Source organism: Ranitomeya imitator, chromosome 5 (genome assembly GCF_032444005.1).
Source record: "Ranitomeya imitator isolate aRanImi1 chromosome 5, aRanImi1.pri, whole genome shotgun sequence".
NCBI lineage: Eukaryota > Metazoa > Chordata > Amphibia > Anura > Dendrobatidae > Ranitomeya > Ranitomeya imitator.
In genome coordinates, this window is record NC_091286.1 from 387,905,533 (window position 1) to 387,929,269 (window position 23,737).

The 23,737-nt window shown below is 41.6% G+C and overlaps 1 protein-coding gene across 2 annotated transcripts; it reads left to right on the forward strand.

Moving 5' to 3' along the window:
• Positions 1-984: 984 nt before the first annotated feature.
• LOC138637871 (glutathione S-transferase 3-like) lies at positions 985-22,758 on the forward strand. Of its 2 annotated transcripts, none has more exons than XM_069726802.1 (7): positions 985-1,084; positions 6,372-6,473; positions 6,575-6,626; positions 9,882-10,014; positions 10,379-10,520; positions 16,448-16,579; positions 22,343-22,758. In XM_069726802.1, exons 2-7 carry the CDS (start codon positions 6,387-6,389, stop codon positions 22,481-22,483), a joined length of 687 nt encoding a protein of 228 aa, XP_069582903.1. In that variant the 5' UTR covers positions 985-1,084; positions 6,372-6,386; the 3' UTR covers positions 22,484-22,758. The 2 variants fall into 2 exon arrangements, with proteins under 2 accessions (XP_069582903.1, XP_069582904.1); XM_069726803.1 differs by having other exon boundaries at positions 1,021-1,084; positions 6,376-6,473.
• The last annotated feature ends 979 nt before the right edge of the window (positions 22,759-23,737 follow it).

A 23,737-nucleotide genomic window follows, 5' to 3' on the forward strand; every position in this document is an offset into this window, starting at 1 on the left:
CCTACTGAAACAGACTAAGGCAGGGGTGTCAAACTGCATTCCTCGAGGGCCGCAAACAATGCGTGTTTTCAAGATTTCCTTAGCATTGCACAAGGTGGTTTCAACCATGGATATCTAAGCTACTGCATTGCCCTGCGCATGAAGTAACTGAAATGACGAATCAGAAGAACTATCTACATTTCTAATTGGAAGTATTTGCTATTCCTATTATTATTACACCTACTAAATATTGGGATAGGATCTTGGCGATGGAATACCCCTTCAAATTCAGCTTACTTACTGTATATCTACTCCCATTCACATGTGCTACACAGATTAAAAGTTAAAAAGTATATGTCCACAGCATATTCTCCTAAATTCCACCTCCCCTTCCCATCCTTCCTTGTTTAGCAGCATTTTTTCACCAGTTTTAGCACAGTAAAGCACTGGTGGAGACAACTGATGTGATTTGATATCCGTTTAGGCACAAAAATGCTGATTTGCGTGGCCTGATAATGGAAATTTGACCTTCGTTTCATTTCTGTATTTTCACTCTGTAGCAGATCTTACTGCAAGTTAAACGTTACTAACCTGTCGGCACCCACACTTAGCTGAATGCTGCGGGGAGAAAATTAACTTTATTCCCCCCTCAGCATTCTGGTTTCAGTCATTGCGCCGGCGTGGGTTCAGTCACCGCTCTGACTGAGTATACAGAGCATTGGCTGTAACCGCGCCACCAGCCCTGACAGACAGCTGGCCCTAATGCATAGCGGTGACTGAACAAGCGCCAGCGCCGCCCCAATGACTGGAAGGCCCAACGCCGCTGGTGGTAATAAAATTCATCTTCTGCCTACAGTGTTTGTCCAAGTGCGGGTGCCGGGAAGGTTAATAACGCTATTAACCTGCAGTTTACCCCATATCTGCAGGTTGTGTTTTTTTCTGGTGACTGGTTCCCTTTAAGCAGCAACTTTTGGCAGTGAGAGTGCTGAGCTGTCCAGAATAGAAAGCTGTGTATTCAGATGAACACTCCCCTTCCCTACTGCTACAAATAACAGATCTGGAGCTGATCATAGAAAAGAGCCGGAGATTGTTGACTATACAGTCTGTGAGTATTTCATTACTTACTTTACGGACAGTTTCCACTGTTAATTATCCCTTCTGGCTCTAATCTGGGAGTCGATTACTTTTGGGGTGTCTCTTGCATTAATTGATATTACAGTATTATTAATCTTACAGGGAAGCACAATAGTACATTATAAAATGACATCTATTTGGCCATATGCATGCATTAGATTCTAAGCATTGCCCAGAATCCCCTAAAAAGTTAAAGGTCTAGAATTCGCTTTTGTAAAGATGTTAAAAAGTCTATGGCTCACTTCTTTGTTAGCAAAATTTTTATAGTTGGATAACTATGCAGACAAATTTTCCTCTGTTGAATGTGATTAATAACAAAATGTAGTATACATAACACATAAGGACAGGGCAGCCACCAGGAATTTCATGGCCCCATACTGGCAAAATTTTCAGGCCCCCTTGAAATTCCACCCAGGTTCCATCGCAGCTCCACCTCCACCCCTCAAATCTTCCACAGCCCCACCTTACACACTGGGGAAAAACTCCACTTCTGCACCCAGTCCTCACCAATCACACATCAGTTCCTATCTAACAACATATCACATACATAGCCATCAGCTTTTGTTTTGGCCAAAAGAATTTTTAAGCTGCCATCATGACAAGATAGACTCTTTCGGCAGGGCCCTACTTTACTCTAACCTATTAAAAATTCTTAAAATAGCCAATACCTTTTATTTATATTTTTTAAGGTATATTTTAATTTATTTTTCTTTAATGGAATGTGTCACAAATTATTTAAAATTACCAATAATAACACATACAAGAAACCAATACCGTCACACCATGACCAGACCATATATTGCCACCACATAGTGACCGAATACTACCACATACAAGGACAAAATACCGCTACACTATGACCAGACCACATACCACACATAGTGACCAAATAATTCCAAATACAAGGAACAAATACCACCATATCATGACCAGATCACATATCACCACCACATAGTGACCGAATAATACCACATAGAAGGAACAAATACTGCCACACTATGACCAGACCACATATTACCATCACATAGTGACAGAATACTAAAATACTGATGATTAATAAAAAAAAAACCTGCAATACTAATAGTACTAATAGTGCCAAATATACATAGGAGCTCAGTATATAGTGTCTGTTTATATAGCGTAATAGTGTACAGGGATCACTGGTGACATTATATACAAGAGCTCTGTATATAGTGTACAGGTAATACTGGGATCACTAGTGACATTATAGACAATAGCTCAGTATATAGTGTCAGTGTACAGTTAACACAGGGATCACTAGTGACATTATAGACAGGAGTTCTGTATATAGTATATAATGTGCAAAGTAGTTATTACGCAAACCACTATTTCAAATTTAAATTATAATCCGCCACTGTGCCCCCACTAACCTTTTTTTTTTTTTTTTGCTAAAAACACAAAAAAGTCAGGTTATCCTCCAAGCTTATTTTTAGCTTTACCATTGGCTTGCATTGTAAGTTTTGAGCGTCTTCCTTGTGGAAAATGCCTTAACAATTGACATATTACTTCTTTTAAGAGTGCTTAATAGAAGCTAAATGCTTAATGGAGTTCACAAAAGTTCTCAAAGCACTGCAAAAATCACCAAAACAATGCTGGCGACAAAAAACACTGAAAAATTGCTCAGGAAACGCCGAAAAAAAAGCAAAAAAAGATGCTTCAGGGCTGCAAAATTTCAGAGAGTGTGCTTAAGCGTCTTCTGTTTGAAAAATGTTTTAAAACAGCTAAGAAAGACACCCATAGAATTTGTGAATTCATGCTAAGAATATGTGCGGCGGAGTTGTTTTGAGTGGAGCATCTCCAAAATTCTCATTGAAAACGTTTCCAATTAATTTCCGTGGGAATTTTACTTTGCTGTTCATGTGAGGAGTTTTTAAAAAAATTTTTTCTCACTGTAGAGGTTTTGAAAAATTTCCTAGGGGAAAAAAAATTGCATTTCACTTCTTTGAAGAGATACTCAAGGGTAGGGTATGTGCCCGCAACGTCTTTAAGATGTTGGTGGACCTACCAAGGTTTTCCTATACAACAAAGCTGCTTCAGGAAAAAGCCGCCAGTCTTTTCCCTGTAGCGGCTTCACTGGCAGTAGTTCCCCCGTTGTCTTTACTGCGGCTCTGCCGCTGACATCGCTTTTACTATCATGTAAACTATGCGGAATCTACCTGAAAAAGATGGTGTGCACATACCCTTCAAACAGATTCCGATATGGAAAGTGCTGGAAAAGTCTATCAAAAAACTATTCAAAAAATGGAATTTGCTTTTCTATGAAGAAACGACTTGCTGCTCATATTTTCAGTCCTTTGAACATTTTTTCACCTGTTCAGTACTACCAAGCGGTTAAAGGAAGTAACGTGTCCATTCTTCTGGCATTTTCTACTCGGAAGATGCCCTGTACTTCACAATGCAAGTCAATAAAAAAAGCTCACAAGACACCCGGGTCTGTTTTTCAGTGTTTTGCCAGCGTCTTTGCTTTGAAAAGGGCTAGAGGTTTCTTCCTTATTTTATGGAGTAAAAAAAAAACACTGGAAAGGAAAACTACGGTAAAAAAAAATTCCTAAAAAAAATATGATAAACCCTCCATAAATGCACCAGCAACCAAAATTTTTTTAACCGCTGGGAAGTTTTTTGTGTTTTTTCCAGTATTTTTGTGGTATCTTTTGTACTGGTGTTTTCTGGATTTTTTTTATTCCATCCAATTATGACTAAACTGAGAGCTGACAAAAGGTTCAAAAAGATGCCAGGGCATTTTACAGGTGAACTTTGAGCCCTCTCATTAACTGGTATTGTGAAATATAGAGAACATTTAGGCTGTGTGCACACGTTGCTAATTTTTCACATTTTTTTCGGTTTTTTTTGCTATAAAAACACTATAAAACAGCAAGAAACAGCATACATTATGCATTCCATCATTTAGAATGAATTCCGCAATTTTTGTGCACATGATGCTTTTTTTTTTCCGCGAAAAAAATGCATCGTGGTAAAAAACGCAGCATGTTCATTCATTTTGCGTTTTTTTTTTTTTTGTGGATTTCCCACTATATAATGCATTGGGAAATGTCTGGAAAAATCCGCAAAAAAACGCACCAAAAACGCGGTAAAAACGTGCAAAAAACGCATGCAGATTTCTAGCAGATTTCTTGCAGAAAATTTCAGGTTTTTCTCAGGAAATTTCTGTTGGAAATCCTGAACTTGTGCACATAGCCTTAGGCTATGTTCACACTTTGCAGATTCCACTGCGGATTTTTCCGCAGCAGAATTCCAAAATCCGCAGTGAAAACCGCAGCGCGTTTTCACTGCGGATTTATCGCGGTTTTTACTGCGTTTTCTTCTGCGGATTTTCAACTGCAGTTTTCTATTGGAGCAGCTGAAAATCCGCAGAAAAGAAGTGACATGTTGCGGAATGTAATCCGCAGCGTTTCCGCGCGGATTTTTCTGCAGCATGTGCACAGCGTTTTTTGTTTCCCATAGGTTTACATTGAAATGTAAACTCATGGGAAACTGCTGCGGATCCGCAGCGGTCAAATCCACTGCGGATCCGCAGCAAAATCCGCAAAGTGTGAATATAGCCTTAGAGTGGAATATGCCTGCAGAATGGTCAGCTCATTTATTTTAACTGCTTGACGTCTTTGGAAACCTGAAGTCATTAAAAGACACTTAAAAGACTGAACATATGAACAGCAATTTTTTGAGAGTTTTCGGAACGCTTTTTAGGGTGACTTTCAGAGAGGACCCAACTCCAAAAAGATGTTGTGGGCACATTCCCTAACAGAGCAATGTTCTAAAAGACATATGCATCTATGTTGACAGAAGATAAATTCTTCAAGCAGACTTGTGTAATGGACCATACAGTGTATAGAAGAATAGAGTGTATTCTAAACGTAGATTAGGTTGATTATGTGCCAAGTATCTGTGGTGGAGCACTGCATAGCACAGCTGTGCCGGAAGCCTGTGCTATTTTACACATTTGTTTGTCAGCTAGCATCCAGCACAGCTCTATGACATCAATTTAGAGCTATGGAGCAAGATAGAAGCATAAAGTAGAGGGAGGTATCTGAAGCAGAGAAGCAGGGTGCGGCTGGGAAACGTAGTTTTAGCAGTGTAAGGATGAGACCCTATCAGCTGTGTGAAACTGGATGCACAGAGGGACAGATAGAGATGAAAGAGGACACAAAGGTATAAGAAAGAATATTTACAATGGACTTGGTCTGCTTGTTGACAGTAAGGCCCTGATTAGTCAGACCAACGTTGTTCACGCCAGTCTTGAAAAGGGGGCATGCTGGAGTCAGACCCGCCAGATTCAACAAGAGGTGCTCAGCCTCTTAATGGTTTAGGTGCATCTGAAAAGTGGCGTTCTCCTCACCTCTTTATCATCATTTGCATCAACACCGTGATGAAACCCGTGAGGGTGAAACATAGTAGGGAAAAAACTTTCCTTTTTTTGATAGCACTTTGTTCCTTTGGTCTTTAGACATTATAAAATACTGTGGAATACAATCCCTGATGGCTAGATAATGGACATTAATCCTTTCGCCTTAAGCCAAACAATTTGAGGCCATTTTGGAGCTGTACACCTACGTAGCTACAAATACGTAGATCTATCCATATGTATATTACAATTGAATGACTCAACTAGATTAGCAATTTGACAAGGGCATGAGCAAGAAAGGAACAGAGTGTAATTTTAATGTTTAATTAAACATGCTTTGCATTAGTTACTCATATTTTTAATTTAACAATTAAAAGTCATGTTTTATTTTGGATTGGTTAAAAGATCTAGGCGTGTTAAGGCTCTTCGTACCCTTACTTTACACTCAACATTGAAATTATAGCACCAGAAGCAAGGGATCCATAGACTTGTTCATGACAATGTAAGGTGCCCAGGGCGGTAGCCGTGGGCGAGCTGCTTCTTCTCCACACCCTGGCACCCCACAAACACACAGTGTCCCAGTTCATATGTAATGTACTATGGATGTTGAATTGCACTCATGTTTAGGCCAGAGACCTCCACTGCATCTACGTCCTCAGGTCCCGGATCAGCCATTCACAGAACAGGGGCAAACCTGTTATATTTCCCTACCGAATTTATTAGTTTGCAATAATTATTATGACTTGTTGATATTTATTTTGATTGATGCCAAGGTCTTACTGTACTTGGCTAACCTTAACATCCAAAAAGTATCTTTTGGCGTAGCCGGTGTTCTCGTCGCTCACTGGCTGCAAGTAACTGTATTCTTCTTTACCAGACAGAACATAGACCAATGTCTGCAAAACCCAAACTACACTACCTCAATGGCAGAGGTAAAATGGAGTCCATCCGCTGGCTGCTTGCTGCCGCTGGGGTGGAGGTTTGTATTGCAATAAAATGTATCACAGTTTTGGTATTGTTAACAATCAAGTAAAATGACTTTTAAAGGATTTATTCTCAGAAATGTGTTTTGTTTTCCAGTTTGAAGAAGAGTTTTTGGAAACAAGAGAACAATATGAAGCAATGCTTCGAGGTATTCTTAACTTTCCCTCAATTCTGTACCTCTCACGTGGCTGTTGGCCTCAGAATGGAGGCGTTAGTATTTCTTCTACTTTTATAATGTGCAGACGTCTTCATCGAGTACAGACATTGCTGGTATTTCACAAGTAGCAATGTCTTGGGTCAAAGTAATGTCCGACAGTGGACACCAAATCCAAAAATGAAATTATAGCATGGTGCAATGGAAATCACAGGATCGATCGACTAAATAAAGCAAGATGTCTGGAACATGTTGTTCCCATTTTGTCACAATTTGCGAATCATTAAGGCTAGGTTCACATTGCGTTAGGTGCCATCCGTTTTACGGATCCGTTACTAAGTGGCACTAACGCGATGTGAACCTAGCCTAACACGTCATCCATCCTGTGATTTCTATAACTCCATGATTATTTCTTCTTGTGTTACAATTTCAGTATTGAGAGTGTACAGTATATTTGTGAGGACTGTGTATGGGTCACTAGTGGGGGACATTGTATCTCAGGGATACTGCATGGTTGGCCTTCCATCCATTCATATTAGCATCAGGGCTTTCATTCTTAGCACAGCTATGACACCTACAATGGCCGATATGGAGCCCTGTTAACATCTAATGGATTTCACAGATTTCCATTACCTTATGCTTCTCTTTCTGTCCAATATTAATGTTTTTTTAATGTATTTTTTAAAATGGCAATATGCCAAAATTTGGATACAAGTCTTGATTATAAGTGCTCATTCACACAAATGTATTTTCGGTCCAAGTGCTGTCCATTAAAAAAAGGACCGCAATCAGATCAATGTTATTCAGTAGGGCAATTTTTTTCTTTGACCGAATCATCTGTGTGTAAAAAAAAAAAAAAGTGCAACATACAATAGTTTCTTCCATACATCAGATGAGAATTATCCATTCAAGTCTACGGGTGTGTAAAAAAAAAATAAAAAATAAGATGCCATACAGTATAAATCCCATCTTGGGATTTTGCATTTTTGAAGTTTCATTTTTTTTCCACCCCTTCTTCCCACAGCTATAACATTTTTATTTTTTCGGTCAAAATGGCCATGTGAGGTCTTGTTTTTTGCGTGACAAGTTATACTTTTGAACAACACTATTGGTTTTACCATATAATGTACTGGAAAGGGGGGGAAAAAATCAAAGTACGGTGAAATTGCAAAAAAGTGCAATTCCACAATTGTTTTTTGTGTTTCTTTTACCATGTTCGTTAAAAGCTGAAACTGACCTGCCATTCTGATTCTCCAGGTCATTACAAGTTCACAGATACCAAATATGTCTAGGTTCTGTTCTATTTAAGTGGTGAAAACAAAATCTAAAGTTTATGAAAAAAAAAAATTGCTCCATTTTCCGAGCTGAAGTTTTTACTGATACCATTTTGATGTAGATCTTTTGATCGCCTGTTATTGCATTTTATTGCAGCTACCAATGATCTGATTTATTTTATTTTTTCTATTGTATAATTTTGAATGGGGCAAAAGGGGGGTGATTTGAACGTTTATATGTTTTTATTTTTTTTAAATAGTTTTAAAAACATTTTTTTTACACTTTTTACTTGCTTCAATAGTTTCCTATTGAGACTTGAAGCTATGATCTTCTCATCGCTTGTGCTGCACACACAGCTTCAGTGCCGCCATGGGGCAGCTCTCATAGCAGATTGGCAATGACAGCCACGGGGTTCTCCTGCAGTGACAATCCGTTTTCCTGTCACTTCAGCATCAAGAGCTGAAAGGTACTGCTGACATGGCGTATTTCAGACAGTTGGACAGGGTACAATTCACAGCCTGCGTATGTCATGCACCCAGTGATGTACCGATATTTCTAGCAGGCAACATACGGTAAATGCTATGAAGTTATGAGCAGGTGGACATAGTGCTGAAGAGCCCCATCCCCTGCGGCGTCTACCAACTTTTGACGTCTGCCATGTATTTCTCCTAGAACTCTTGTGCAGAGCTACGCCATACTGCTATTACATAGGAGACCCCCTCCAGTAACTGCCATGATTTGTGTAAGCTCTGATTGAAGCAGTAAAACTCAGATAACACGGATGCAGTTCGACATTGCATCTAAAGGTACCGTCACACTTAGCGACGCTGCAGCGATACCGACAACGATCCGGATCGCTGCAGGGTCGCTGTTTGGTCGCTGGAGAGCTGTCACACAGACCGCTCTCCAGCGACCAACAATGCCGGTAACCAGGGTAAACATCAGGTAACTAAGCGCAGGGCCGCGCTTAGTAACCCGATGTTTACCCTGGTTACCATCCTAAAAGTAAAAAAAACAAACAGTACATACTTACCTACAGCCGTCTGTCCTCCAGTGCTGTGCTCTGCACTCCTCCTGTACTGTCTGTGTGAGCACAGCGGCCGGAAAGCAGAGCGGTGACGTCACCACTCTGCTTTCCGGCTGACCGACGCTCACAGCCAGTACAGGAGGAGAGCAGAGCACAGCGCTGGAGGACAGACGGCTGTAGGTAAGTATGTACTGTTTGTTTTTTTTACTTTTAGGATGGTAACCAGGGTAAACATCGGGTTACTAAGCGCGGCCCTGCGCTTAGTTACCCGATGTTTACCCTGGTTACCAGTGAAGACATCGCTGAATCGGTGTCACACACGCCGATTCAGCGATGTCTGCGGGGAGTCCAGCGACCAAATAAAGTTCTGGACTTTCTTCCCCGACCAGCGACAGCACAGCAGGGGCCTGATCGCTGCTGCCTGTCACACTGGACGATATCGCTAGCGAGGACGCTGCAACGTCACGGATCGCTAGCGATATCGTCTAGTGTGACGGTACCTTAAGGGGCTAGACATAGTGGAGTTCTGTCACCCCAGCGGGTCCCTGGGGCAACATCACAGGAAGCCAATAGATGTTTAATGGCAGCTGGCAGCCTAAAGGGGTCCCCCAATACACGTTTTCGCTATGGGGTCCCCAGATTTGTATGTTCACCCCTGAAAGTACCTAGGACACATGCATAATTTCTGTTGGGCGTGCATGATACGTGGCCAAGGTCTTGAGAGACCCCATGTCAACAGCACCTCTGAATGCTGGATGCTGACATGAGAGGAGTTTGACATCACTTTAAGTAAGTAGATAGATAATGATGCTCAAAGAAGAACATAACCATTAAAACAAATTTTAAACATCGTTTTTGTAAATGTGTGTGTGTTTTATCAGTTATTTTATTAGATTTGGTGCTTGTTTAATTTTAGCCACTTTAGCTTTTATTTTTATTTTTTTCAGATGGAGCCTTGATGTTTCAACAAGTACCAATGGTGGAAATTGATGGGATGAAGCTTGTCCAGACTAATGCAATTCTCCAATACATTGCCTCAAAGTATAACCTTCACGGGAAGGACCTGAAGGAGAGAGCTCTGTAGGATTGAATTTTATTAACTTGTTTTTTTTTCTTACCAACCACAAGTCCAACCAAACTTAATTTATGAAGCAATAACTCTGCTTCCCATAATACCAGTCATATAAGACTGTCCGTTTACCATCATGTTCTATGTATACATTGCCATTCCACACTTCATGCACATACGTCATGATGGAGCAAGTTGCAAAAGTACCTGGATCCAACAGAAAATCTATGTATGCCTCCATATAAATGGGAGGTATAGTAAAGGCCATATGCATATCCCTGAGAATGGTCACAGACTACAATGCACATACATTGTCTGCTAATACTGCTAATATAGGACTGTGGTGCTTAATATAATTTATTCTCATATTCTTAGAATAGATATGTATGTGGGAGGCACCAACGATCTTATGGAGTCCATGATGCGGTACCCGTTTTTTCAGCCAGAACTAAAAGCTGGACACCTCAATAACATTTTGCAGAAGGCAAAAACCAGATACTTTCCAAGTTATGAGAAGGTAAAGCCTTTATCACTAACCTGAAATAACCTTAAATATTACAACTTTCAATAGTCTATATACAGTTAGGGCCAGAAATATTTGGACAGTGACACAATTTTCGCGAGTTGGGCTCTGCATGCCACCACATTGGATTTGAAATGAAACCTCTGCAACAGAATTCAAGTGCAGATTGTAACATTTAATTTGAAGGGTTGAACAAAAATATCTGATAGAAAATGTAGGAATTGTACACATTTCTTTACAAACACTCCACATTTTAGGAGGTCAAAAGTAATTGGACAAATAAACATAACCCAAACAAAATATACTTATTTTCAATATTTTGTTGCAAATCCTTTGGAGGCAATCACTGCCTTAAGTCTGGAACCCATGGACATCACCAAACGCTGGGTTTCCTCCTTCTTAATGCTTTGCCAGGCCTTTACAGCCGCAGCCTTCAGGTCTTGCTTGTTTGTGGGTCTTTCCGTCTTAAGTCTGGATTTGAGCAAGTGAAATGCATGCTCAATTGGGTTTAGATCTGGAGATTGACTTGGCCATTGCAGAATGTTCCACTTTTTGGCACTCATGAACTCCTGGGTAGCTTTGGCTGTATGCTTGGGGTCATTGTCCATCTGTACTATGAAGCGCCGTCCAATCAACTTTGCAGCTTTTGGCTGAATCTGGGCTGAAAGTATATCCGGGTACACTTCAGAATTCATCCGGCTACTCTTGTCTGCTCTTATGTCATCAATAAACACAAGTGACCCAGTGCCATTGAAAGCCATGCATGCCCATGCCATCACGTTGCCTCCACCATGTTTTACAGAGGATGTGGTGTGCCTTGGATCATGTGCCGTTCCCTTTCTTCTCCAAACTTTTTTCTTCCCATCATTCTGGTACAGGTTGATCTTTGTCTCATCTGTCCATAGAATACTTTTCCAGAACTGAGCTGGCTTCTTGAGGTGTTTTTCTGCAAATTTAACTCTGGCCTGTCTATTTTTGGTATTGATGAATGGTTTGCATCTAGATGTGAACCTTTTGTATTTACTGTCATGGAGTCTTCTCTTTACTGTTGACTTAGAGACAGATACACCTACTTCACTGAGAGTGTTCTGGACTTCAGTTGATGTTGTGAACGGGTTCTTCTTCACCAAATTAAGTATGCGGCGATCATCCACCACTGTTGTCATCCGTGGACGCCCAGGCCTTTTTGAGTTCCCAAGCTCACCAGTCAATTCCTTTTTTCTCAGAATGTACCCAACTGTTGATTTTGCTACTCCAAGCATGTCTGCTATCTCTCTGATGGATTTTTTCTTTTTTTTCAGCCTCAGGATGTTCTGCTTCACCTCAATTGAGAGTTCCTTTGACCGCATGTTGTCTGCTCACAGCAACAGCTTCCAAATGCAAAACCACACACCTGGAATCCACCCCTGACCTTTTAACTACTTCATTGATTACAGGTTAACGAGGGAGACGCCTTCAGAGTTAATTGCAGCCCTTAGAGTCCATTGTCCAATTACTTTTGGTCCCTTGAAAAAGAGGACGCTATGCATTACAGAGCTATGATTCCTAAACCCTTTCTCCGATTTGGATGTGGAAACTATCATATTGCAGCTGGGAGTGTGCACTTTCAGCCCATATTATATATATAATTGTATTTCTGAACATGTTTTTGTAAACAGCTAAAATAACAAAACTTGTGTCACTGTCCAAATATTTCTGGCCCTAACTGTACAGGTTAAAGGGTTATTCCCATCTCCCAATTTGATTTTCTTTTCCAATTATATATTAGAAAATCTAAATTAAACTTTAACCTGCTGATATAGGGTTAATCTGTGGGTTAAGGGCGGTATTTAGCGGTGCCTTGCCCCTTTGCTGAAATTGCGACTGCCAGGATAAAATGAATTTTATTCCTCCCAGGAGTCGCTGGCTTTCAGTCAGAGGTGCGGCCAGCGCGCTCACAGTCAATGATCACATCACCTTTAGCAGCAGTTTTTAGCACACTACAGAGCCAAATGTCAGTCAAAGTGCTACTGAGCTGCATATAATAAGTGCTCCCTATGAGATTATTACAGGATTACTGTCTGGGGGTGGGGTTAGTGGCGGCAGGGGGTTTATTATTACATACAGTGCAGATTGCATCACCCCCTCCGTATAATAATCTCACAGTAAATCTACCCCACCCCGACTGTAATCACGGCATTAGCTGCGCCTGTATTACAGGAAATATAAACCTCCCACCAAGGTTGCACGAGCCACGCATCCTTCTCTGTGAAAGTCACCGCTTAATTGTAAAGCGTTGCGGAATATGTTGGCGCTATATAAATAAAAATTATTATTATCCTGCCACAATTCGCCAGTGAAGTAGTGACAGTAAATTTTTATCTCAAGCTTGGACATCTCCTTTAATATTATAATTGAATGACCCCAAAACGCCAGGGACACAACTTAGTGGCTGTAGGGGAGGCGGTCCTACCTGGGCCATGGAGAGGGCCCAAAAGATCCCTTTGGCCCATATAAGAGGAGCAATGCTTTGGGGCACTGTTGGGGTTGTTGCATTACGCCATACAGGATGATAAGAATAATTGATATGTGAAAATGAGAAAATGAAAAAAAAAATGAAAATGAAACAATTAAAAGGAACTTTTCCTATTAAAATTCCAATAAAGATACATCCTAATGTTGATTGGATATATCATATCTGCAGACTGTGAATGTGGCTGAGTGTTTTTGCAGATCTGTAAAAAAGGGAAAGACCAGTACATGCAAAACAATACATTTTCCCAATGGAAATAAGATGACAAAAATCTGTGAGCAGTGGAATGACAAAGGGTTTAAAAAAAAGTTGCAGTTAGAAGGAATGCAGGGAGTTGTAGTCCGTCACTTCAACTGTCAGCAGAAAAGGTGTCTGTGTAGCCAAATTTCAAAACATAGAAATGTACAAAAGTCGAACAGCTTCCTTTTCAAATGTTATTCTTTGTACACTGTCCTCTACAGTCACTTTAGGATATTGCATCATTGCTGTATCTGCATACATATGAAAAACTGAAAGGACGGCTCCAAATTTGTGTGGTAAACAGGTGCATAACAATCATGGTCGCAGAGGAGGGCCCGTTCAGGAAGAGGGCCCAATGACGCCAGCGTCCACTTCAGCGGAATGTGAGTCTTAGGACACACATCCAGCTGAAGTGTATTGCAGTACACTGCACTGGCCAATCAGAGGCCGGCAGCATATATTGGCGAGACATGGCAGTGATTGCATTTCCAGGCTGAAGAAGAGGATGTTGCGCGCCATGGGATTGGAGGAAGATGGGGACCACATCACATTTGAAGTCACTTTGAGGGGTTTATATGATAGAAAATACCAAAAAGTGACACCATTCTAAAAACTGAACCCTTCAAGGTGCTCAAAACCACATTTAAGAAGTTTATTTAACCCTTCAGGTGCTTCACAGGAATTTTTGGAATGTTTAAAAAAATAAATAATGAACATTTAACTTTTTTTCACAAAAAAATTACTTCAGATCCAATTTGTTTTAATTTACCAAGGGTAACAGGAGAAAATGGACCACAAAAGTTGTTGTACAATTTGTCCTGAGTACGCCGATATCCCATATGTGGGGGTAAACCACTGTTTGGGTGCATGGCAGAGCTCGGAAGGGAAGGAGCGCCGTTTGACTTTTGAATGCAAAATTGGCTGGAATTGAGATGGGACGCCATGTTGTGTTTGGAGGGCCCCTAATGTGTCTAAACAGTAGAAACTCTTAACAATTGACACCATTTTGGAAAGTAGACCCCCTACGGAACTTATCTAGATGTGTGGTGAGCACTTTGAACCCCCAAATACTTGACAGAAGTTTATAATGTAGAGCCGTTAAAATAAAAAATCATATTTTTTTCACAAAAATGAATTTTTGCCCCCAATTTTTTATTTTCTCAAGGGTAACAGAAGAAAGTGGACCCCAAACATTGTTTTGAAATTTGGCCTGAGTACGCTGATACCCCATATGTAGGGGTAAACCACTGTTTGGGTGCATGGCAGAGCTCAGAAGGGAAGGAGCGCCGTTTGACTTTTTCAAAGCAGAATTGGCTGGAATTGAGATCAGACGCAATGTCGCGTTTGGAGAGCCCCTGATGTGCCTAAACAGTGGAAACCCCCCACAAGTGACCCCATTTTGGAAACTAGACCACCTAACGAACTTATCGCAAGCCAGCTCCCTGCAGGACCCAGAAGGATCCTAGCGGCCATCTTGCATCCGGGGCCTGCAGGGAGGAAAATGGAGGAGACCATTGGAACAACGCGCCGGATGTCAGCTCTGATAATTATCTGACACCCGGCCACGATCGGCCGCGCTCCCCCCCACCGTGAGCGCGGCTGATCGCGTATGGCGTACCATCCCGTCAATGGCCATACGGGCCCGGGTCACCTCGACGAGATAGTACGTCAGATGTCAGAAATGGGTTATTGGTGTTGCAGCCTCTGTGGCCCTTTAGAAAAGGTAAAGTTTACTGACAGACGTGTGACACTTAGATTGCACACAAGTGGATTTCTTTTAACTAAGGATGTGACTTATGAAGGGAACTGCTTACATCAAAAGTTTTCAGGGTCTTCATCACAAAAGGGGTGAATACATATGCACATGCCAATTTTTAGTTACATTTATCCCATACATTTAATTTATGCCTATATTTGTATCACTTCACCAACTTAAACTATTCAGTGCTGATGCATCACACGCAAATCGGATTACAAACATATTTAAACACAGATGTAATGTAACAAAATATGTAAAAAGTCAAGGGGGTAAATACTTTGCAAGTCATTGTATACCAGGATTGGGGACATATATACCAGGAATGAGACCATGATGAGGAACATATACCAGGATATGGAACATTTATACTAGGAAGGGGGAATATAAGTATTTGATTCACTACCGATTTTTCAAGTTTTCTCTCCTACAAAGAATGGGATATTTATACTAGAAAATGTAAGTTAAATATATAAAAATCATACAATTTGATTTTCTGTTTTTTTTATTTTTATATTCTGTCTGTCACAGTTTATGTGCAGCTACGATAAAAACTACAGACCTCTCTATTCATTGTAGCTGGGAAAACTTGCTAAATCGGTAGTGTATCAAATACTTATTTTCCCCACTGTATATACTAGGAAAGGGGACATGTATACCAGGATGGGGCCCAGGATGCCAGACATTTATAGCAGGATGAGGGACAATGATACAAATATGGGGAACATATATACCTGGAAGGGGTCCAGGGTGGGGGACATTACTATATAATGAAGGTGGGGGATGAACACTTATTTCTTTATAGCATTTATAACACGCAAGGGCTCATACATCTGACCAACATGCAGGGTCCCATCTAGTTATGACACTAGAGGTTAATGTGGATTAATGTCTTCCTGTGATTTTCTGCTGGTAAAATCTATAGCAGATCCACTATGTGAAAATGTATCATTTTAGTTAATTCTTGTAGTAAATGTTATGGTACACAGTTTTTTTTATTGTGTTCTTTATGGCTTTCTATTCTGCTTAGATAATGTGTCTCCTATAGTCAGGGCTGTCAACTTGCCTCTTAATTTTCTCAGGACAGCTTATCAAAAATTCACGGACAGACAGTATTTTTTATGGACACATTGGAAAACCATAATAAGTCATTTTTATTATAAGTGATCCATCTCTACCACCCCTAATTCAGATATGTAGACATTAGCATTCACTGTAAATTGGAAAATGATGATAATGACAGTAAAAAACCAAAGTGTATAATTATCGTAAGGTTCAAAAAAGTCAAGAACGCCTTAAATTTTTCTATACGGACAGGGCAAAAAAAAAAAAAGCCTTATTTTGATGGACTGTTCTGGAATTTCTGGACAGTTGGCAGCCCTGCATATAGATGAATCTTTCTTTAAATCGCAGGTCCTAAGAGATCATGGAGGGAACTACCTAGTTGGAAATCAGTTTACCTGGGCTGATGTGCATCTGCTGGAGGCTATCATGATGATGGAAGAAAAGTCTGCTGATATTCTCACTAATTTTCCTCTCCTTAAGGCAAGTTTATCTGGGCTGTAAATATAATGCCATGTCTTTCCTTAGAATTCAGTATGTTGAAGCTTGTACTTACATGCTAACCTTAAAGGGGTGTTCCCATCTCCAAGATCCTATCCCAATATGTAGTACGCATAATAATAGCAAATACTTCCAATTAGAAATGTGGTATCATTTTTCTGATTCGCTATGTCACTCTCCTCTTGTGAAGGCATTGCAGGACCTTAGGTATCCATGGTTACACTAGCAACAAGCTAACTGTCACTTTATCAGTGGACATAACCACTGGGTAACAGGAGAAATTAGACCACAAAAGTTGTTGTGCAATTTCTCTTGAGTATGTCAATACCCCATATGTGGGGGTAAACCACTGTTTGGGCGCACCGCAGAGCTTGGAAGAGAAGGAGTGCCGTTTTACTTTTTCAATGTAGAAATGGCTGGAATTGAGATCGGACGCCATGTCGCGTTTGGAGAGCCCTTGATGTGCCTAAACAGTAGAAACCCTCCACAAGTGACCCCATTTTGGAAACTAGACCCCCCCATGGAACTTATCTAGATGTGTGGTGAGAACTTTGCATTCTAAACTTCTGTGAAGCACTTGGGCATTCAGAGTCGTGAAAATAAAAAATATTTATTTTTCCACAAAAAATATATTGTAGCCCCCAAGTTTTTATTTTCACAAGGGTAACAGGAGAAATTGGACCACTAAAGTTGTTGTCCAATTTATCCCGAGTACTCTGATGCCCCATATGTGTGGGTAAACCACTGTTTGGGCGCACGGCAGAGCTCAGAAGGGATGGAGCGCCGTTTTGGAATGCAGACTTAGATAGAATGGTCTGTGGGCGTTATGTTGCGTTTGCAGAGCCCCTGATGTACCTAAACAGTAGTAACCCCCCACAAGTGACCCCATTTTGGAAACTAGGCCCCCCAAGTAACTTATATAGATGTGTGGTGAGAACTTTGAATGCCCAAGTGCTTCACAGAAGTTTAGAATGCAGAGTCGTGAAAATAAAAAATATTTATTTTTCCACAAAAAAGATTTTGTAGCCCCCAAGTTTTTATTTTTACAAGGGTAACAGGAGAAATTGGACCCCAAAAGTTGTTGTCCAATTTATCCCGAGTATGCTGATGCCCCATATGTGGGGGTAACCCACTGTTTGGGCGCACGGCAGAGCTCAGAAGGGAGAGAGCACCATTTGACTTTTTGAGCGCAAAATTGGCTGTCGTGTTTGGAGACCCCCTGATGTACCTAGACAGTGGAAACCCCCCAATTCTAACTCCAACCCTAACCCCAACACACCCCTAACCCTAATCCCAACCCGATCCATAATCCTAATCACAACCCTAACGATAATTACAACCCTTACCCCAAAACAACCCTAATGTCAACCCTAACCATAACCTTAATCAAAACCCTAAATCCAACACACCCCTAATCCTAATCTCAACCCTAACCTCAAACCTAACCCTAATCCCAATACACCCCTAATCCCAACCCTAACCTTAACCCTAATCCCAAACCTATCCCTAATCCCAAGCGTAACCCTAATGCCAACCCTAATCCAAACCCTAACCCTAATCCCAACTCTAACCCTAACTTTACCCGCAACCCTAGCCCTAACTTTAGCCCCAACCCTAGCCCTAACCCTAAATTTAGCCCCAACCCTAACCCTAGCTTTAGCTCCAACCCTAACCCTAAGGCTACTTTCACACTTGTGTCGTTTGGCATCCGTCGCAATCCATCGTTTTGGACAAAAAATGGATCCTGCAAATGTGCCCGCAGGATGCGTTTTTTGCCCATAGACTTGTATTGCCGACGGATCGCGACGTGCACTGGATCAGTTGTGTTTTGGCGGACCGTCGGTACAAAAAATCATTCAATGTAACGTTTTTTTGTACGTCGCGTCCGCCATTTCCAACCGCGCATGCGTGGCCGTAATTCCGCCCCCTCCTCCCCAGGACATAGATTGGGCAGCGGATGCATTGAAAAACTGCATCTGCTGCCCACGTTGTGCACAATTTTCACAACGTGCGTCGGTATGTCGGGCCGACGCATTCCGACGGCCCCGTACCGACTCAAGTGTGAAAGAAGCCTAACCCTAAATTTAGCCCTAACCCTAGCCCTAACCCTAGCCCTAACCCTAATTTTAGCCCCAACTGCTTTCTCCTGCCGGCCGGCAGATGGTGACAGATGGCGGGTGCACTGCGCATGCGCCTGCAATTTTGTTTGCCAAAGAAGACGCCGGCGGCCAGGAAAAGAAGCAGGAGGACCCAGGGACACCGGTAAGTATAATAGGGTCCCCGATTCCCCCTATTTCTCTGTCCTCGGATGTGTGATCACATCAGAGGACAGAGAATTACACACCTTTTTTTTTTTTTTTGCGATCGCCGGTAAACAGTTAATTACCGGTGATCGCAAAACCAGGGTCAGTATAACCGACCCCCATCATGTTCTTTGGGGTCTCGGCTACCCCCGGCAGCCGAGACCCCAAAGATCCTCCCGATGCCGGCCGGCGGGCGCACTGCGCATGTGCCCGCCATTTTTTTGCCGGAGAAAGATGGCGGCGCCCATCGGGAGCCACGAGGAGCACCAGGGGAGACAGGTGACTATTGGGGGGGCATCTGGGACCCCATTTCTCTGTCCTCTGATGTGCGATCACATCGGAGGACAGAGAAATTAAAAGGGAAATCGCTTTTTTTGCGATCGCCGGAAACGATTAATTACCGGCGATCGCAAAAGCGGGGTCGGTAAAAAAAAACCCGAATCATGTTCTCTGGGGTCTCGGCTACCCCCGGCAGCCGAAACCCCGGAGAAAATCGGACTCTGGGGGGCGCTATTTACTTTTTCCACAGCGCCGTTAATTAACGGCGCTGTGGTTTAAGTACCCTTAACTGCCGCCATTAAAAGGCGTATCGGCGGTCGTTAAGGGGTTAATTAACTTCATTTTTGTTCATATATTCGACCAACAATATTGCTGGTTTTTTTTCTCCTATCTTTTTCCCCCTTACTTACATGGAGTAGCTGCAATGTTCCAGAAGCTGAAGCCTTCTCGGAGAAGTTGTTTGTGTTCCTTTTGATTCCTGTAGATTTCCATTTTGCTTGTGTGTTTCCCCTGTCTGTCCTTTTTCCTGTGTTATTGTAGCAGTAAGACTAGTGTCTTGCTGCCCAGCTCACTATCTAGGGCTAAGACCCAGGGTCAGCCTGGGTTTAGGCACGTGATGACGCACAGGGGGAAGTGAGTGTTGAGGAGTCATCTTCCCTCACTCTCTTTTACCAGCTCCCTCACCTTCCTTCCTTTGCGCAGTGAATCTTACTTTCCTGGCGTGACAGAAGTAGAGGTGGTGGATTGGCCCCCACAGTCCCAAGACATCAACCCAATCAAACACTTGCGGGTAGAGGTGAAGAAAAAGCTGTACACATACCCAAGGGAATCGACCAGTATGCACCAACATTGGGAACGTGTAGAAGAGATCTGGGATCAGATTTCGGTTGAGACATGCTTGAATATGATAGACAGTATGCCCAGAAGGATTCAGGCACTGTTGAAAGTGAAAGGTGGATTTACAACATACTAACTAAAAGATAAAAATTTAGATTTTTAGGAGGAAAACAGTAACAAAGCAGTGACATGTCAAGAATCTGCATAACTAATCACATGCAAAATAGTTACAGGTCAAATTTATGTATGAGATAGCCAAGATGATTTGTCTATAAAGTGATGGCAGTCTCACTTTCGAAGCAGAAGTGGATAATGAGATATGGAGCATAGTGATGAGCGAGTGCACTCGTTGCTCGGGTTTTCCTGAGCACGCTCAGGTGGTCTCCGAGTATGTGTTAATGCTCGGAGATTTCGTTTTTGTTGACTCAGCTGCATTATTTACGGCTGCTAGACAGGCTGAGTACATGTGGGGGTTGCCTGGTTGCTAGGGAATCCCCACATGTATTCAAGCTGTCTAGTAGCTGCAAATAATGCAGCTCCAGGGAGGAAAACTAAATCTCCAAGCAGTCATAAATACTCGGAGACCACCCGAGTGCGTTCGGGAAAACCCGAGCAATGAGTATAATCGCTCATCACTAATGGAGCATGAAAGTCAAGAGTTCAAAACATTGTTACTAGTGATGAGCAAATATACTCATTGCTCGGGTTTTCCTGAACGCGCTTGAGTGGTCTCCGAGTATTTTTTAGTGCTCGGAGATTTAGTTTTCTTCACCGCAGGTGAATGATTTACATCTGTTAGCCAGCATAAGTACATGTGGGGATTCCCTAGCAACCAGGCAACCCCCACATGTACTTATGCTGGCTAACAGATGTAAATCATTCAGCTGCAACAAGAAAAACTAAATCTCCGAGCACTAAAAAGTACACGGTGTGCTCAGGAAATCTCGAGTAACGAGTATATTCGCTCATCACTAGTAGGAACCCTTTTGCTCATCAGTGTAAGTCAGCAGAGGGGAGCTATGAAGAAGGAAGATTGAATTAATTGAAGTTATCTCCTGCCAGTAACAGATCTACACAGAGGCTACAAAAGGAAAATGGTGCAAAATTTGTAATTAAAAGGGAAACGGTCAGCAGATTTTTGTTATGTAATCTGAAAGCTGCGTGATGTATGGGCAGAGAGACTTATTCCAGGGATGTGTCACTTCTTGCTGCAGTTTATGTAAAATCCCTGTTTTCTCTGCTGTAAATGTAGAAGTGGTCAGAATGCTGCTCTGTGTATAATCCCACCCTGACACCTGATGGTCAGCAAGCTGTCGATCAGTGGGTGGTGGCTGGTGCAAGACATCTAGTCAATCATAATCTCCTGCTGATAAAACACTATAGCATACAACCCAGTAAGTGACACATCCCTGTAATCAGGCTTTCTGCCCCTAAATTATTCTGTTCTCAGATTAAATGACAAAAACCTGCTGATAGATTCCCTTTAAGCAAAAAATACATGCATTTAAAGGGGACTTGTCAGCATCCTTACATATAGAAGTAGTATTCTTACTGCATACGTGTTTGAAGTGCCAGTCATGATAAATGTAGTGTAAAATCCATATGCAGATCTGGCTTGAAGTGCACTGGAGGTGTGTCAGTATTCTTGGACTGCCTTCATTGACACACCCCCAGTGCACTTCCAGTCTGATTTGCATATGGCTATACTACATTTCTCATGACTGACACATAGTATGCTTTTTGTAGAGATCCAATCTTAGGCTACTTTCACACATCCGTTTTTTGCCGTCAGGCAGGATCCGGCAAATTTTTGAAAAAACGGATCCGTTGCAAATTGTGAAAAAACTGATGCGACGGTTCCGATTTTTGGCTGGATCTGTTTTTTTTTTTTGTTTGTTTTTTTTAAACCCGGAGATAGAGTTTGAACTTCCTGTTCCAGATAGAGAGAGAAAGAGAGAGAGAAACAGATCCAGCTGCGTCATTCGCCGGATCCGTTTTTTTTTTAAATTCACCGGATTGTGCCTGACGGCAAAAAATGGATGTGTGAAAGTAGCCCTAGTAAGGGATAAGTGGCTGCAGCCATACCATTACTACCGCACACAATGGCAACCTGTTAGTGTATTTTAAGAATAAAAAAAATGCTCACACACTTTTTTTAAAATCTATTTTGTGATTTTACCTTGTGGCTATTTTCAAGATTTCGGTTTGCGGTTTGTGAATGAAAACTGGCTTTATAGACTGACAACATTTATTGGCTTTTTTTGGTTTCCACTTGATGCCATTTATTGAATATTGTTGTTATACTAATTCAATGTATGTTATTTAGGGCTTCAAAGCGAGAATAAGTGAAATTCCTACCATCAAAGCTTTCCTGAAGCCTGGGAGTCAGCGGAAACCCGTGCCCGATAAGAAGTATGAGCAGACCGTGAGGACTGTTCTGCAGATGCACCATTTTATGTCATCTTAAGACGGACCAAGCACTGGAAAGTTATAATCCGTAATTATCATTGATGAAACCTATATTCTAACGACAATAGCTATATCATAAGCTTCCACCTCTATGCAGAAAGCTGTAATTTACCACTGTGCACAAATCCTCCAATCATGGAACAGAGATATTAGATGTCAGTGTAATGGGTGGCATGTACCGTATACAGATTGGGCAGAGAATAAATACCCAAATCAACGAGATCAACATTTTTGCAATTTCTTTGTAATTTTAAATATAAATTTATACCATAAGTATTTGTGTTACTGTCATTTGTTATTTGGGCACTAGGCTCACCAAGAATACAAGACTTACTGCAACACAGGAGCTCTGACGAGGAGAAATGCTGTTAGAATGTATCCACGTATACATCCACACCATAAGGGAGGCATTGATCTTCCAGACCCCAGAACATTTCAATGGGCCATACACCTGCAAAGGATCATAGACTGGATCAGGCATCCTACACACAAAACATGGATTGATATAGAAGAGACAAACCTTAAATTCCCACTCAGGCAACTAGTCTTCCGCGCCCACAACCATATTAGGCCCTCCTTGGTTAAAAACCCATTTACGTCTACAACATATAAAATATATGAAAATCAAAACAGTACTCCCATGATTGGAAAGGATCGTTAAAGTAATTATATACTAATGTAAGCTCTAAACCAATCCTACACCTGCCACCCATTCTACGCAAACATAGACTAAATCATATAGAGACTGAGGCGTATTAACGAACTTTATATAAACAATCTTTATTAGAATAAAAGCATACTCGTAAAAAAGTATTACCCACAGGTAGAAATGAGCCAAACAAAAAATCAAACAATGGCACCACTCCTGAGCAACTAGCAAAATGACCAATAAATCATAGTATGATATAGTGACAGAAAGCTGGATCCCTGTCAGTGTACACGCTATACCTCACAGGATGTTTTTTTAAACCGCAGTGGCACATCAAAGTTTACAAAATCTAGTGATCTGCAGGAACAGCATGTACAGCAGTCCTAAGGCTTAATAATAGTAGATAGTAAACACTTACCAGAGCTCAAGAAGTGGTGCCACAACCCCTACGCGCGTTTCGGCGCTGTGCCTTCGTCAGGGGGAGTGGCATCATACTCCAAACAAGCTCCTTTTAAACCGTGGTCGGCCAATGGGGACTTCCCTATACCATGTGGACAGGAAATGTACGCATGCACTGATGCATGATGGTATGTGTAGTTCCGA

Excerpts from the sequence above, each read along its gene's own strand:
- LOC138637871 (XM_069726802.1), top strand. The coding sequence starts at position 6,387 with ATGTCTGCAAAACCCAAACTACACTACCTCAATGGCAGAGGTAAAATG. Across the intron at positions 6,474-6,574 it reads TTGCTGCCGCTGGGGTGGAG|TTTGAAGAAGAGTTTTTGGA; the intron begins GTTTGTATTGCA and ends TTTGTTTTCCAG. Across the intron at positions 16,580-22,342 it reads CTAATTTTCCTCTCCTTAAG|GGCTTCAAAGCGAGAATAAG; the intron begins GCAAGTTTATCT and ends TATGTTATTTAG.